The sequence below is a fragment of the Nicotiana tomentosiformis genome, chromosome 2, assembly GCF_000390325.3.
Source record: "Nicotiana tomentosiformis chromosome 2, ASM39032v3, whole genome shotgun sequence".
Taxonomy (NCBI): Eukaryota; Viridiplantae; Streptophyta; class Magnoliopsida; order Solanales; family Solanaceae; genus Nicotiana; species Nicotiana tomentosiformis.
In genome coordinates this window covers 192,134,516-192,152,707 of record NC_090813.1, presented here as the reverse complement: position 1 = coordinate 192,152,707, position 18,192 = coordinate 192,134,516, and the positions used below count along the sequence as shown (strand labels likewise).

The window sequence follows — 18,192 nt, the reverse complement described above, 5'->3', positions numbered from 1 at the left end:
TCAGAGAGAAAGCTGCAAGGGATGCTGAAGAAGCAACACTTAGAAATGCACAAATTGCTTATGAGGAGGAGAAGGCTTGGAGAATTATTTAGAGTCAACCTTTGGGTGCTGGGAGACCACTTCGTGATTATGCTAGACCGGTATACAGCCAAGGCTTATCAAGTGTGAGACCACCTCCAGTTGCAGCGAACAATTTTGAATTTGAGGACTTCCGTGTTTGAGAGATTGGGTCCATTAAAGAAGGGGAACAAGTTCCAGAGAAATTTTCAAAGCATAAGAACACCCGCTTCGCCCAAAATCTAGAAGATCTCTAAGGATTTCCAAAGTTTGGTTCCTTCTAGAATGAGGCGATAAACAAAACTTGTGGTTTCATGCAAAGAAGTACTGAAGGTAAAGCCATATATTGCGGTCTACACTAAGGAACGTGACAAAGATAAAGAAAGTGTGGTTTCTTCGTATCATGTTACTGTACAAGGCGAGAATGGTGTTCCATATTCAATAGAGGATAATGTAGAATTGGACGATGTTTTACCGTGTTATCACATATCTTTCAACGATGGGGACTCTCAAGAAGATAAAGATGCAGAAGATGCTCCACCTGAACTTGAAGCACCGGTGAAGGCAACGATTGATGCCTTAAAAGAAGTTAACCTTGGCACTAATGAAGAACCAAGACCCACCTACCTAAGTGCTTTACTAGAAGTTGATGAAGAAAGCACTTATATTGAGTTACTCAAGGAGTTTAGGGATGTCTTTGCTTGGAGTTACAAAGAAACGCCTGGCTTATACCCTAAAGTAGCAGTCCATCACCTTGCAGTCAAGAATGGCGCTCGTCCTGTTAAGCAAGCTCAAAGGCGCTTTAGGCCGGACTTGGTTCCCCTGATCGAAACCGAAGTTAACAAACTCATTGAAGCTGGATTTATTCGGAAAGTTAAATACCCAACATGGGTTTCAAGTATTGTCCCTGTAAGGAAGAAGAATGGCCAGATTCGAGTATGCGTTGACTTCAGGGATCTCAACAATGCATGTCCCAAAGATGAATTCCCGCTCCCTATTCCAGAACTGACGATCGATGCTACTACTGGTTACAGGGCAATGTCTTTCATGGACGGTTCGTCGGGCTATAACCAAATTCGCATGGCACCAAAAGATGAAGAGCTTACTGCATTCCGTACCCACGAGGGCATTTATTGCTACAAGGTAATGCCTTTTGGCTTGAAGAACGCTGGTGATACTTACCAAAGGGCTATGCAGAATATTTTTGATGATTTTCTCCACAAGAATGTCGAATGCTATGTTGACGACTTAGTGGTAAAATCAAGAGAGAAGAGCAACCACTTGAAAGATTTGAGAATGGTGTTCGAGTTGCTCCGGAGGTACCAACTTAGGATGAATCCATTGAAATGTGCCTTTGGAGTTACTTCTGGAAAGTTCCTTGGTTTCATTGTCCGACATAGAGGGATCGAAATTGATCAAGCCAAAGTGGATGCCATTTTGAAAATGCCTGAGCCTCAGGATATTCACGAATTGAAAAGTCTGCAAGGAAAGTTAGCGTACCTTAGGAGATTCATCTCAAACCTAGCTGGGAGGTGCCAATCATTCAGTCGCCTTATGAAGAAAGGTGTCCCTTTCAAATGGGACCAAGCGTGTAGCAATGCCTTTGAGAGCATTAAATCCTACTTGATGAAGCCTCCAGTTTTGGCAGCCCCTACACTTGGAAAGCCGCTGATACTATACATTTCAGCACAAGAAAGGTTTGTTGGAGCACTGTTGGCCCAAGAAAATAGTGAAGGGAAAGAAAACTCCCTTTACTACTTGAGCAGAATGATGACATCAAATAAGCTGAATTATTCGCCAATCCAAAAGTTATGTTTGGCGCTAGTCTTCTCAATCCTAAAGTTGAAGCACTACTTTCAAGCTCATGCCGTTCGTTTGGTTTCTAGAGCAAATCCCATCAAGTTCGTGATGTCAAAACCTGTCCTTAGTGATCGACTAGCAAGGTGGTACCTCCAGTTTCAACAATTTGAAATCGTGTACATCCCTCAAAATGCTATAAAAGGACAAGCGTTAGCGGACTTCTTGGCAGATCACCCTATACCTAATGATTGGGAGCTAACTGACGAACTACCTGATAAAAACGCAATGGTTATTGAAGTTCATCCTCCATGGAAGATGTACTTTGATGGTGCTGCACATCGTGGAAGAGCTGGTGCTGGTGTAGTATTTGTCACTTCTCAAGGTGAAGTTCTGCCCTACTCTTTTACGTTGACGCAACTCTGCTCTAACAACGTTACTGAGTATCAAGCACTAATACTTAGGCTCGAAATGGCTGTCGAAATGAAGTGGTTGCAATTGCAAGTCTTTGGTAACTCTTAGTTAGTGGTCAATCAGCTTCTAGGTAGTTACGAGGTCAAGAAGCCTGAACTACGCCCATATCATGATTACGCTAAAAAATTAATGGGGTGGCTTGGTGATGTGACTATTCAGCATGTGCCAAGGAAAGAAAATAAGAAGGCTAATGCTTTAGCTGCCCTAGCTTCGTCGTTAACCCTGCCTGATCAAGCGCAAATTACTGTCTGTCAAAAATGGGTAGTACCGCTGCCAAATGAGGCTGAAGGTGAAGAAAATGAACTCAAGCATCTTGTCGCTGTTTCTGAAGTTGAGAAAGAAGAATGGCGACAACCCATTATCGACTACTTATGCTATGGGATACTTCCAAAAAATCCGAGGAGAAGGACTGAAATTCGTCGTCGTGCATCTCACTTCCTTTACTACAACGATACTCTATATAGAAGGTCATTCGAGGGAGTACTCTTGCGATGCTTAGGGGAAGAAGAAGCACTCCAAGCTTTGCAAGAGGCACATTCTGGGATATGTGGGTCACACCAGTCTGGACCAAAGCTCCACTTCCATATAAAAAGGATGAGATATTATTGGCCAACGATGGTAAAAGATTGCTTGGACTACGCTCGAAGATGTGAGGCTTGTCAATTCCATGCGAATTTTATTCATCAACCTCCTGAAGTGTTGCACCCGACTATGACATCCTAGCCGTTTGATGCTTGGGGATTGGATGTTGTTGGACCACTGCCAAAGTCCTCTGGTGGGCACCTATTCATCTTGGCTGCAACTGACTACTTCTCAAAATGGGCTAAAGCTGTTGCTCTTAAGGAGGTAAAGAAGGAAAATATTGCAAGTTTCATTCGAGTAAACATAATCTATCGCTTTGGCATTCCTCGTTACATAATAACGGATAATGGAAAGCCATTTGATAATAGGTTGATAAACAAGATTTGTGATCTCTTTTGCTTCAAGCAATGCAACTCTTCGATGCACAATGCTGCCGCCAATGGTCTAGCTGAGGCATTCAACAAAATTCTATGCAACTTGTTAAAGAAAGTCGTCTCCAAATCCAAACGATATTGGAATGACCGTATGGAAGAAGCTCTATGGTCATATAGGACGACTCACCGCACGCCAGCACAAGCGTGCTCCTTATTCACTTGTTTATGGAGTCGAAACCGTCTTGCCACTCGAGCGTCAAATACCTTCATTATGACTGGCTATTCAAGAAGGGATCACTGATGAAGAAAATGCTCGACTTCGATTGGCAGAGTTGGAGGCTCTTGATGAGAAGAGGTTGGAAGTTCAACAGAGTCTTGAATGTTATTAAGCTCGATTGTCTCGCGCCTTCAATAAAAGAGTTCGCCCGAGATCCTTTCAAGTAGGAGATCAAGTCCTTGCCGTACGAAGACCCATAATTACTTCCCATAAACCTGTAGGGAAGTTCACTTCAAAATGGGATGGGCCATATGTCGTACACGAAGTTTATTCAAGTGGTGCTTACAAGCTAGTTGATGCAGATGGCATGGGAATCGGCCCTATTAATGGCAAGTTTTTGAAGAAGTATTATCCTTGAAGTTGCAACGCTCCTTGACGCATGAGTCTAAACTGCATGTTCCTGCACTCCTGGCCCGCATGAGTCTAAACTGTGTACAGCCCACCAAAAAAACAAGAATCCGCTAGGTTGAAAACCTCGAAAGAGGCGGCCTAGGCAAAAGTTAGGACATATATATATAAAATAAAAAAAAGAGTCCGCTAGGTTGAAACCTCGAAAGAGACGGCCTAGGCAAAAGTTAGGACATAAAAAAAAAGAATCACCCATTCTGAACTATGGTATGACTTGATCCTCTTCACCGAGGTACGTAGGCAGCTTAGAGTTTCATCCTGAGTTCAGTCGCATGAGTTCAAAAGATACATAGTATCCCAATCGTTGTTCGAATGAAGTAAGATGAAATGTAATCCATTCAACCACCACTTGAAAATCGAGTTGAGATATCATTTTTCTATTAAACTTTGGGTCCCATTTGATTTAAAGGGGGCAAGCTGCTATGGTAAAATACTGTCTTCACTGAAATGATGACAATATTTGCATCAAAGTCTGGGGATTCGCTATGTCTTCATGTTCGCATAACATTCAAGTTTGTTGGACTTCATATTCGCTCATTGCAAAAAAAAAAGGGGATGTCTGTGTCGGACTTTTTTTAAAGGTTTTCGTTGCGAACTTTTAAAGGTGTTCATCTCGAACTTTTAAAGGCATTCGAATTTTTAAAGGTTTTCGTTGCGAACTTCTAAAAGTGTTCGTCTCGAACTTTTAAAGGCATTCGGATTTTTAAGATTTTCGTTCCGAATTTTTAAAAGACGTATGTTTCGTACTTTTAAAGGTGCTCGTCTTAAACCTTTACATATGTTTATAGCGAACTTTTTAAGGGTCCTCACTGCCGACTTTTAAAGATTTCTACTGCGAATTTTTAAAGGCTTTCACCGCAAACTTTTAAAGATCTTGACCACGAGCTTTTAAGGATCTTTACGTAAACTTTTATGGATCTTCGTCACGAATTTTAAAGGTCTTCATCGCGAACTTTTAAAGGTCTTCACCGTGAGCTTTTAGAGGTCTTGACCACGAGTTTTTAAGGATTTTTACGTAAACTTTTATGGATCTTCGCCACGAATTTTAAAAGTCTTCATCACTAACTTTTATGGGTTTTCGCCACAAATTTTAAAAATCTTTATCGTGAACTTTTAAAAGTCTAGGTTTCGAACTTATAAAGTACTTCGTAGTTTTACGAAGTTATTTCTAAAAAAAAAAAAAAAGACAACAGAGAAATAATGAAGAAAGTACAAGAAAAGAAGAAGAAATTACCTTCACATTAATACTTCCAAGACCACAAAAATAGACTCAGTGGAGAGCACGCATCCTTATATAGATTTCTCAAAGCAGCTGGACGGAAATCGATTTCGATGTGGGAAGACTTCTGCCGCCTTTTGGATGGCACAATTGGTTTTCTAGTGGGATCTGGTTTAGTGTGCGTGTGGAGCTTCTGTCCAAAGGCAAAGATTTTGCCTAAGTTAAAGGTAAATATCAAGTATAAAGAAAGGACAAATCCTACGTGGTAGCTATATAGGAGCCTCTTCGTCAATTAAATGTAGTAAAAGTGAATATGTGACTATGACAAAGTTAAAAGCAAGACAATTGCATGTGCCGACTTTATTTTGGATTTGTTATCAACAAGGACTTGGTAGCATGATCATCTCCTAAAGGGATTGGCATATCATACAACATGGCATATATTCTTGGTTTTCTATGTCAACCTTTAACCATGTTAATGTTGGGGATTAAGTAATTTCCAACTAACTTTATTATGTGCGAAAGTGCTACATGCAATAGCGAAATGCAACATTTAAGTGCAAGCTCAATATTTATTAATGGAAAGAGTAATTTTCTTACCAAGCAGAAGTGCACGTTTTCTTTGAAAAAAAAAAGTTCAAAACATTTCCAGCACATTTTAAATCCATATAAAAGATTTATATGTGTTCTATGTGTGTGCTATTGTCCCGAGATACTTCAAGCCTAGTCTCGGACATTTGATGACCTCATACTCCGATAAATTTTGAAGTAGGGGATATTTGTAGGCATATAAATTTTATTAAAATTAAATCCATGAAATAATTTGGACTATATTTTAAATTCAAGATATGTTGGTCCAAATAAATATATGGGCTAATATAATTGAATTAGTTGTATAAGTCCAATATAAATGGATTAAATAAATAAGTCTTAATCCATTGGGCTAGCCATTTAATTGGGCTACAGTGATGAGCCCACTTCATTAGGCCAATATGTTATCTACCTAGAGGCCCACTTTGGTGCCACGTGTCAAATGACGTAGCGCGCCAAAGTCAAACGGAAGAGCCAATAGGATCATGCCACATGTCAAAATGAAAAGGCATGTCAAGTCACATTAGAAGGCCAATGAAACCGCGCCACGTGTGCAAGTGACATGTTCTAACCTATCAAATGCGGTCATGCCACACTTTAATTTTGATTGGTCGGAAAGAATTTTTTCTTATCACTACTTCTCCTTTCACAACTATAAATAGGGGTCTTCATAACTTAGAAAAGGGACTAGAAGTTATAACAAGAAGCAAGAGGGAGCTCGTTGATCAAACTTTAAAAACTACAAGCATTCAAGTGTTCTAAGGATTAAAAGATCATGACGAAAATTCAAGAACAAGCTGCAAGCCTTTGGATTAAAAATACGTCAAGATCAAGATCAAGTTTCAAGCACTTGGATTAAAATAAAATAAAATTCAAGATTAAGCTCGAAATCTCTTTTATTTACTGTTGAAAAGAAGAATCAGAAGATTCATAGAGATTGTACACTCAAATTACTTGAAATCAAATACTACGATTGTTGCAATATTTTTCGATCTTGATTTTATTTTCTCGACGCAATTTATTATCTACAAATTTTTCAAGCGAAAATTTAAAATTTTAATTTTATGAACAAACGTTAATTTAAATAAAAAAACTAAATTCTTTTGGAAAAAAGTGAAAAATTTATTATGTAGGCTCTTACATTCCTGAAAAGGCGGACCAGTCTCCCTCGTATCAAGACTACAACAGTCCAGCCCCCGTACATAAGACCATTTCTTCTATCCTCCTTATTTTCCTTTTCTCTACTCTCTGCTATTCCCCTTTACTGTTCTATACTCTCTGCTATTCCCCTTTTCTATTTCTCTTTCTGCTTCCATTCCGCTGCCATGGCCGACTTGCTCGAATCTAGCAGCAGTAGTGAGCCGCCATATCCATATGCTTATCACTATGTTAATGATATTCTCAGTTTCGTCGAGTTCAGTGACAGTTCTTATCAGGCTCCATATGCTTATCATTATGATTTTACCAAAATCGGTCGCTATTTAATTGAATTCGAAGATGGGTCTATATTATCAGCGAGTGTGCATCCACCATACGACCTGTCAAAACCTACCGAAGAAAACTACTTTGAAAATCCTGTTCAATTTACTTTCTCACCGGTGTATTACTACAACTGGTACAAACGTGGAGGAGTTTGTTTCAATTGGGACATCGATTTTCCTGAACTTGGAGCTGTTTTTAATTGGGACGAGGATTTTCCGGAACTTAAAGTTGGACGTGCCGAGGAAAACGCAGAAGAAAACAATAATGTGGTTCAAGTGTTTGATGAAAGTCCTGAAAGAGCTTCTGATACTTCTAAAGGTAAAAAATACCACAAAGTTTGAATTTGTTCTCATAAAATTTCAATCTTGGCTAAAAAATATAAGGACATTTCTTATCTCTATCTCTTGTCTGTTTGGTAAAGCTTGTATCTTGTTGCTTTGCCCCCAGAAAAAGTAAACCCTAGATTTAATTTTTGTGTGGGGTAGAAGTCCTCAAAGAGCTACTCATACTAGTCAAGGTAATAAAAACACAAAGTTTAATATCGTGCTAATAAAAATCCAACCTTGGCTCAAAAAAGGTCTTTTTGAAATAAAACAATAAGGAAAAGAATAATATTGCAAGGAAAAGAGAGGTAATTCTTATTGAATTTTAGATGATTTACAGTGGGGTAAAGTCCCTCTATTTATAGGGGGAAAAATTACTTAGCCACAAAGTAACAAACTCTCTAAAAGATACACTTTCACTCCAAGTACAATTCCAAAAATGCGGGGGACTCAATTCCAACCTTTGTTGGTGATAGTCTAATAATTAACTTGCCTTGATAACAAGAAGTGTAAGAAAATTCATTAAAAGAATCTTTAAATTCTTTAATGGATGCCCATTTGAGTTTTCTACAATTCGTCTCATCATAATTGATCCAGTATGCCCCAATCGATCATGCCAAAGTACAAAAGTATTGGAATCAGTAACCTTTTGGTTTACGGTAGAATGTGCCTCAATTGCACTAATTCTTGTCCAATTCAGGCCACAAGATAAAGATAGGAACTTCTCAATAACCCTTTTCTGGCCAGAGACATTCTTGGTAACGATGAGATATTCAAGATTATTCTCATCTATTGTCTCAATATGATATCCATTTCGGCGTATATCTTTAAAACTCAACAAGTTCCTATTGGACTTGGAGGAGAACATTGCATTATCCATGATAAACATTGTTCCCCTAGGCAGAGTTATAGTAGCTCTTCCAGAGCCTTCAATTAGATTACTACTACCAGAAATTGTAGTAACATCTGCCTTACACATACTTAAATGAGAGAAATATTTCTTCTCTTTGTGTCGTACATGAATCAATTAAACAAAATATTTCTGTAATTGAACTTTGATCCAAGTTTGCTTTGTGAGATATCCATATTTGCTTCTCATAATTTTGACATACAAAAGAAATATACGAACGAATAAACATTAGTATTTTCAGAGAAAAGGGAAAAGAAACAAAGTTAAATCAATGATTCAATAATGACCTTTTAATGCAATTTCGAGCAAACTCTGATTATGATACAAACAATTACCTTTTTCTTTTTGAGGTCGTTAACTCTAAATACATCCATAGAACATATACCACGAAGATGGAAGATGTAAAATTGGTAACCAATTGGTTAGTGCTTAATTACTAGTCCAATTCTGTTGTCTGCCGTAAAATTGATTCCTAGTAGCTCTTAACATTTTCTATAGCAACATTAAATTCAAAAGCCATTTGGGTCTAAGATATGCAAATCTCCGAAGGAAAAGAATTTATGTTAACCTCATATACATGTATTGTTAACGAGATCAGAAATCGAGGATACCAATGCAAGTAATGCAACTAAGCACCTTCATGGTAAAAGAACGAAAGCATACCAAATATACAACATTTCAAATTAATATGAAATTGTTTTAGTTATCAAGGTCTCAATAAGAAACATTGGGTGAATATGCAAGATCTTGTAAACTAATAGTCAACTCGCATGACGAAGAAGGCAAACTGAAACATTGTTTGAAACGTTGTGAACGTTTTTTCAAGCATATCATAGTCAGTGATACTATCTCCACAGAAACTGAAACATTGTTTGAAACGTTGTGAACGTTTTTTCAAGCATATCATAGTCAGTGATACTATCTCCACAGAGTTTCAATTTAGAAGTAATTATAAACATCGCAGAATTATATTCAGAAACAGACTTAAAGTCTTAGAGCCTCAGATGAGCCCAATCATATCGTGCTTGTGGCAGAGTGACCAACTTTAAGTTGTCATATCTTTCCTTTAAGCCATTCCACAAAACAAGTGGATCTTTGACTGTGAGATATTCTATTTTCAACCCTTCATCAAGGTGATGGCACAAAAAAATTAAGGCCTTAGCACAGTCTTGGATAGATGCTTTATTTTTATCTTTAATGGCGTCTCCAAGACTCATTGCATCTAAATGGATTTCAGCATCCAACACCATATGGGATATAGTTCTTGCCCGAAATTTCAAGGGTAACGAACTTTCTTTTCATAATATCAGTCATAATTAAAAGAGGAGAAAAGTTATACCTTAATCTTCTCAAAGAGCTTTTTGAGACGGTAGAGTCTCGTGCTGATAACGTGAAATAAAACAATAAGAAAAAGAGAGGTAATTCTTATTGAATTTCAGATGATTTACAATGGGGTAAAGTCCCTCTATTTATAGGGGGAAAATGACTTAGCCACAAAGTAACAAACTCTTTAAAAGATAAACATTCGCTCTAAGTACAATTCTATTCATAACACTTTTTTTATTTTTGTCTCGTGTCTGTTCGGTAAAGCTTGTATCTGGTTGCTTTGCACCAAAGAAAATGTAAATCCTAGATTTAAGTTGTGTGTTTAATACAAGTCCTCAAAGAGCTATTCATACTTGTCAAGTTAAAAATACTACAAATTTTAAATTTGTCCTCATAAAAATCCAGTCTTAGCTCAGAAAGTCCTTTTTAACTCTACCTCTTGTTTGTTTGGTAAAGCTTGTGTCTTGTCGCTTTGCCCGGGACTATGCAAATAATAAAGTTAGCAACTCCAATGCGTAACAGTTACTAGTAGTAAATACTACAACAACTACTCTTCAATCCCAAATTAGTTGAGTCCATCATATGAATTTTTAATATCCTTTCTGTTTGATTTGGACCTATTCACATTCTGATATTCAATAATCTGAGACAAATTATTTAGGGTTCTCTAACATTAAAGGTTCTCTTGATTTTCTACGTGAAGGTATACACCTCTGCACCTAATGTTAAGTGTACCAATAAGACAAGTTTAATCTCAACATCTTACTATATTAAATAATTTCTGTTTCACCATCTAGCAGAAACAAAGCCAAAATCCACTGGAAAAGGAGATAAGGAAGGAGTTGAAGTGTCAGAAGAACAGGGCTCTTTTGTTTCATCTTCTAGTTCAGCCAGTCTGTGCATGGATCGACTTCGTGAAGAGCTTTCTTGTGCTGTAAGAGTCTCAGCTCATTCTTGGAACTTAAATCACCTTTTTCTCTCTCAGTAAAGGGATCTTTTTTTATGCTGGTTCCAATTTCATATTAGAGTTGTTCATTTGTATTTGCAGATTTGTTTGGAGATTTGTTATGAACCCAGTACCACTTCTTGTGGACACAGGTACAATCTAAATGGACATCCTCATTAACTCAAATTCATAAAGCAAATACCATTTAGAGCTTCTCAATAATTGGTTATTTTACTTATTTGGTTCAATCATGTCTATAGTTTCTGTGAGAAGTGTCTGAGATCTGCTGCTGATATATGCGGGACACGATGCCCCAAGTGCAGGCAGCTTATCAGGTATCTTTAGGATTTCTAAAAATTTTACCAAAGCTGGAGTAGAGATAGTATTATTAAGAAGGGAAAGGATTACACTTTGTACTTCTAGTTGAGTTGGGTGAATTGCCTCATCGAAAATTTTAAGTTTTTTAGAAAAGGTTTTTATTTGAGGCTTGATCATCCTGCGCTTGATTTTGCAGCAACGGAAATTCTTGCACTGTAAACACAGGCCTTTGGAATACAATTCAACTACTGTTTCCTAAAGAAGTAGAAGCAAGAAAAGCAGCAGGAGTTTTAGATGGTGGAGAAGCTGAGCATCAAAGTTCAGTAACAATTGCTAGTTATTCTAATATTTCAAGAAGCGGAACAGCATACAGCGCTCGAAGTCTACGAAGAAGGAATTTTCTTTCTTTGAGAAGACAAAGTTCAGTAAGTTTCAGGACAAGGAGAGAGTTACCAAGCCAGGATGACGATGCTGCATTGGCATGGCGACTGCAGAGAGAGGAGCATGTAGAACTTTAGGACAGAGAAAATTTGTGGGTCATGGCTCTTGAGGTTTCTAAATTTTCTTATACTTCAAATGAAATGAACCTTAGAGTCGTGTGACCAGTCCAGGAGAATCCAAAGAAGCAGTGGATTTCTTGTGAAACTTTTCCCCTTAATTTTACTCCTCATCTCTGTTGCTTGCGGTTTTAGGTGGCGATCCCTTCCTTCTGTCTTTTTATTTGGGATTTTGTGAATGGATATTACTAGTAAAAAGATATTATCAAAACTAAGTCTCTTCTTGCTTAGTTTGATCAACGCTTTCCTGCTAAACTGCTCTAAACAATTATTTAGAGGATGATCTGATACCAGCAAGAAGTTTCTTGTACTAGTAATAAGTCTTGATACAAGAGTTGGTGGAGGAAGGAGCATTCTTTGAAGGGATCTCGTCATTCATTCTTGGGCGATGCTCGAGCTATATAGGCTGCTAACACCAATGAACATTTATGGTTTTACTTAGCTGTTTTTTTTTTTAATTATTATTTGTGAATATTACTGCACAGAATAGAAGGGATCTCTTGTCATTCATTCTTGGGCGATGCTCGAGCTATATAGGCTGCTAACACCAATGAACATTTATGGTTTTACTTAGCTGTTTTTTTTTTTAAATTATTATTTGTGAATATTACTGCACAGATTGAATATTGGAGAAACTCTTCTAGCCATTTTCATATTTTTATTTTACAGATTTTGACATAACACAGAATTCACATGCATGTTGCCTCTATATGAAAAAGTTCTAGTCCAAACATGTCGACAAATAGCTAATGCAAGGTGCAGTTTTTGACTAAAATTGCCGCTCCGTGATTTCGTTCCATTCGTCCGAACCATAAGTCGTGCTGATGGAATAGTTGAGTAGCATGAAAGTTTGCCCAAGCACAACAATTATTAAAAGAAAAATGCAGTTTATTTTAGTAAGATCTTGACCTCTTTCACCGGGCCATGAAAATAATAAAATCAAGACACACCCAATACCAATCCGAGAAGAATTACAATACACTGTATAAGAACTCGACGCTGAAGGTAAAACTAGAACTGGAGATGTGGTCAAGGCACTCTTGACCTTCTGAAAGCTCTCCTCACACTTATCCCACCACCTGAATGGAGCACCCTTATGGGTCAACCTGGTCAAAGGCGCTGCAATAGACGAGAAACCCTTCACGAAGCGACGATAATATCCGGCCAAGCCGAGAAAGCTCCGAATCTCAGTAGCTGAAAATGGCCTGGGCCAACTCTGAACCGCCTTTATCTTCTTTAATTCCACCTTAATCCCCTCGCTGGACACCACGTGCCCCAAGAATGCCCACCGAACTGAGCCAAAACTCATACTTGGAGAACTTGGCATAAAGCTTCTCCTCCCTCAACCTCTGTAGTACAATCCTCAAATGATGTGCATGCTCCTCCTGGCTACATGAGTACACCAGGATATCATCAATAAATACTATGACAAACGAATTAAGATATGGCTGGAATACATTGTTCATCAGATGCATGAATGTTGCTGGGGTGTTGGTTAGCCCAAAAGACATCACAAGGAACTCATAATGACCATAGCGGGTCCTGAATGCCGTCTTCAGAACATCCGAGTCCCGAATCTTCAACTGGTGATACCCAGACCTCAAATCAATCTTAGAGAATACTCTAGCTCCCTGAAGCTGGTCAAATAAATTATCAATGCGCGGCAAAGGATACTTGTTCTTAATTGTAACTTTGTTCAACTGCCTATAGTCGATGTACATCCGCATAGTACAGCCTTGAAGCACCACTTCTTCAGCCACAAACGTCCCCAATAATCGCAGCTTATACTAGCTGTGAAACCTGCCACCAACCATCCCATAACCCACCCCCAAAACACCCCTATTTCAGCTCTAAAACCTCACATTTTTGCACATGAAACCAGCCACCAAACAGTCCTGAATCAACTCCAAAACGCAGCTGAAATCTCTGTCCAAAACAGCTCCAAAACTCAGTCGTAAAGTCATCCCGAAACCACCGAAAATCAGCAGCAAATCTCTGCTCTTTTCCGCCCAGTTCCACCACCAAAATCCAACCAAAAGCACCTCAAAATCAGACCCAAACCCAGATTAAAATCACCTCAAAACAGTCCATCGAACACCACCTAAAACCCCAGCAAAGATCAACGCCAAACACCTTCGTGTTCCTTCGACAAACAGTCGCAAATAGCTCATCTTTCAGCTTCTCCGCTGCATAGTTTCGAGTTTATCAGCGAGTTTTTCCGGTTGAGGTTTCCGATTGGCTGCTTGAGTCTTTGGTCCTTGGTTCGAAAGTCCCTCAAGTTGGTTCGTATTGTCGTTGAGGAGTCGAAATCGAGGTTCTTTTCCTCCCTTTTTGTGTTCTTAAGTTTTTGTAAATATTCATGCCAATTGGTTTTTGATGAGTTTAATGCAATTTTGACGTCTTTGCCTTATATGATTGATCCCTGGATTCTTTACTATGACTCACTCGCTAAGACCCTTTCTAATCTTGAATATCCCTTGAAAAAATTAGTTGTTTCGTATTATTTTGAGGCCCGGCGACTAATGAGTGAATTTGATGTAAAAGGCTAAGTTGGACGAGGTGCTATGTTATTCTACTTCTAGTTTTATCTTGTTATCTTTGTTTATTTATAAATTACTTTTGTCTCGTTTTTGTTAGTCATGAGTATTACATAATTTGATCTCAATTTTGAAGTGTTGATCGGTAGTGTTAGAAACGCAAAGTTTGGATCCTCAAGTTATTTAGGACATTGGTTGTTGTTGGACACTTAAAGAATGAAATGAAACTTGGGTCTAAGGTTGAAAAAATGAATTCAGACTCGATTTTGGGGTTTAAAATGATTTGCACTCTCTGAGCCCTTTAGAAAATACTTCTGATCCATACTTTATATTCTTATCCTTACCAAGATAATCCACATAAAGAGTCATTAAATAATGTGGTTAAGCTATACCATGTCCTTCAATAATTTCATATCCATACCTCATGGCCTTGCAATAATCCTAAACTTAGGAAATAAGTAATTCACATCGTTAGTATGCTTCTAGGTATGCTCTTAATCAAATTATCGTGATTATGTATACGTTCGCGTGACAAAATTGTGATTTCCAAAATATATCAAGGTGCGCGTTCGCGCGACTTTGGCCAAACAACCTTAATAATAATGAAGTGTTATGATTTGTGTATACGTACGCGTGACATTATTCTTGACGCGCCAAACAAAAAGAGTACACGTACGCGTGACTCGTTTCAAGATAATTCCATAATCATGAATAATCAAGCAATTAAAAGCGATAAAAGGTAAAACGCACATATGTTCTAAAAATACGTAATAAAACAAATAATTAAGCCAGGTATATGATTGTAAAGCGACCGTGCTAAAATCACGGAATCCGGGAGTGCCTCGCACCTTCTCCCGGGTTAACAGAATTCCTTATCCGGTCTTCTGATTTTGCAGACTTTAGAACATAGTCAAATTTCCTTGATTTGGGATTTAAAATAAACCTGTGACTTGGGACACCATAAATTATTCCAAGTGGCGACTCTGAAATTGAATAAATTATCCCATTTCGATTAATGTCACTTTAATTGGAAAAACTCCCCTATCCCCTCGGGAAAAAAGAGGGGTGACAAATCCTTGTCCAACTAGACTGGGAGGATCGCCGTGAAACTTCTGGAGCATAGAAACATAGAATACTGGATGAACTCCTGCTAGACTGGGAGGCAAGGCAAGCTCATAAGCAACCTCCCCAACACGTCGCAATACCTTAAATGGACCGATAAACCTCAGGCTCAGCTTGACCTTCTTTCTGAACCTCATAACACCCTTCATGGGTGACACCCGAAGCAAGATGCGCTCTCCAACCATGAATGCAACATCGCGAACTTTCCAATCCGCATAACTCTTTTGTCTGGACTGTGCTGTGCGTAGTCTATCCCGAATCACCCTAACCTTCTCCAGAGCATCCTGAACCAAGTCTGTACCCAATAATCTAGCCTTGCCCTGCTCGAACCAACCCACTAGAGACCTGCACCGCCTACCATACAGAGCCTCATATAGTGCCATTTGGATGCTCGACTGATAACTATTATTGTAGGCAAACTCCGCTAGCGGCAAGAACTGATCCCACGAACCCCCAAACTTCATCACACGCACAAAGTATATCCTCTAATATCTGAATAGTGCACTCGGACTGTTCGCCCATCTGAGGGTAAAATGTTGTGCTCAACTCCACTCGAGTACCCAACTCATGTTGTACGACCCTCTAGAACTGTGATGTAAACTGCGTGCCCCGGTCAGAAATGATAGATACCGGTACGCCATAAAGCCTGACGATCTCGCGGATATACACTCGAGCCAACTGCTCGGAAGAATAGGTAGTCATCACAGGAATGAAATGAGCTGACTTGATTAGCCGGTCCACAATCACCCAAACTGCATCAAACTTTTGCTGAGTCCGTGGAAGCCCAACAACGAAATCCATAGTGATCTGCTCCTATTTCCACTCTGGAATCTCTAACTTCTGAAGCAACCCACCTGGTCGCTGATGCTCATACTTCACCTGCTGGCAGTTTAGGCACCGAGCTACATACTCCACTATGTCCTTCTTCATTCTCCTCCACCAGTAATGTTGTATCAAGTCTTGATACATCTTCGCAACACCCGGATGAATAGAATACCGCGAACTGTGAGCCTCTTGGAGAATCAACTCACGCAAACCATCTACATTGGGCACACATAGCATGCCCCGCATCCTCAATGCACCATCATCCCCAATAGTGACCTCTTTAGCATCACCGTGTTGGACCGTGTCCTTAAGGACAAGCAGATGGGGGTCATCATACTGACGCTCCCTGATACGATCATAAAGAGAAGACTGAGAGACCATACAAGCTAATACTCGACTCGTCTCAGAAACATCTAATCTAACAAACTGGGTAGCTAAGGCCTGAACACCCAATGCCAATGGTCTCTTTGCTGCTGGAAGATATGCTAAGCTTCCCAAACTCTCCGCCCGGCGACTCAAGGCATCAACCACCACATTGGCCTTCTCGGGATGGTACAAAATGGTGATATCATAGTCCTTAAGAAGCTCCAACCACCTCCGCTGATGCAAGTTAAGATCCTTCTGTTTCAGCAGATGCTGTAAACTCCGATGATTAGTGTAAATCTCACAACGGACCCCGTACAAATAGTGTCGCCAAATCTTCAAGGCGTGAACAATAGCTGCTAACTCAAGGTCGTGGACAGGATAGTTCTTCTCATGGGAATTCAACTGGTGCGAAGCATAAGCAATCACTCTAACCTCCTGCATCAAAACACACCTAATGCCGATCCGCGAGAGATCACAATACACTGTGTAAGAACCAGAAGCTGATGGTAGAACTGGAACTGGAGCCGTGGTCAAAGCAGTCTTGAGCTTCTGAAAGCTCCCCTCGCACTCCTCCGACCACCTGAAAGGATCACCTTTTTGGGCTAATTTAGTTAAGGGCGATGCAATGGATGAGAAGCCCTCCACAAAACGACGGTAATAACCAGCCAAACCGAGAAAACTCTGAATCTCTGTGGCTGAGGATGGTTTGGGCCAACTCTGAACTGCCTCTATCTTCTTCGGGTCTACCTTAATACCCTCACTGGACACCATGTGCCCCAAGAACGCCACAGAACTGAGCCAAAACTCACACTTGGAGAACTTTGCCTAAAGTTTCTCCTCCCTCAACCGCTGTAACATAATCCTCAGATGCTGGACATGCACCTCCTGGCTACGAGAGTACACCAGGATGTCATCAATGAATACACTAACGAACGAGTCAAGATAAGGCTGAAACACATTGTTCATCAGATGCATGAACTTTGCTGGGGCGTTGGTCAGTCCAAAAGACATCACAAGGAACTCATAATGGTCATATCGGGTCCTGAAAGTTGTCTTAAGAATATCTGAGTCCCGAATCTTCAGCTGGTGATACCCTGACCTCAAGTCAATCTTGTAGAACACCATCACTCCCTGAAGCTGGTCAAACAAATCATCAATACGCATCAAAGGATACTTATTCTTGATTGTGACCTTTCAACTGTCTGTAATCAATGCACATTCTCACAGTACCATCCTTATTCTTCACAAATATAATTGGTGCACCCCAAGGTGACACGTTAGGCCGAATAAACCCCTTATTAAGGAGTTCCTGAAGTTGCTCCTTCAACTCCGTCGGTGCCATATGGTACGGTGGAATAGAAATGGGCTGAGTGTCCAGCACCAAATCAATACCGAAATCAATATCCCTGTCGGGCGGCATGCCCGACAGGTCTGCAGGAAATATATCCGGGAAATCTCGCACCACCGGAACAGAATCAATAGTAGGGGTCTCTGCACTAACATCCCTCACAAAGGCCAGATAAGATAGACAACCCTTCTCAACCATCTGTTGAGCTTTCAAGTATGAAATCACTCTACTGGAAACATAGTCTATGGAGCCGCTCCACTCAACCCTCGGCAACCCCGGCATCGCCAACGTCACGGTCTTAGTGTGATAATCTAGAACAACATGACATGGAGACAACCAATCCATACCCAAAA

General features: G+C 39.6%; 1 protein-coding gene across 2 annotated transcripts; it reads left to right on the top strand.

The window, feature by feature from the left end:
* The first annotated feature begins 6,952 nt into the window (after positions 1-6,952).
* LOC104118857 (uncharacterized) lies at positions 6,953-11,896 on the top strand. Of its 2 annotated transcripts, none has more exons than XM_009630237.3 (5): positions 6,953-7,579; positions 10,618-10,754; positions 10,869-10,918; positions 11,027-11,101; positions 11,281-11,896. In XM_009630237.3, the coding sequence occupies exons 1-5, from the start codon at positions 7,105-7,107 to the stop codon at positions 11,600-11,602; spliced, it is 1,059 nt and encodes a 352-aa protein (XP_009628532.1). In that variant the 5' UTR covers positions 6,953-7,104; the 3' UTR covers positions 11,603-11,896. The 2 variants fall into 2 exon arrangements, with proteins under 2 accessions (XP_009628532.1, XP_009628539.1); XM_009630244.3 differs by having other exon boundaries at positions 6,955-7,579; positions 10,621-10,754.
* The last annotated feature ends 6,296 nt before the right edge of the window (positions 11,897-18,192 follow it).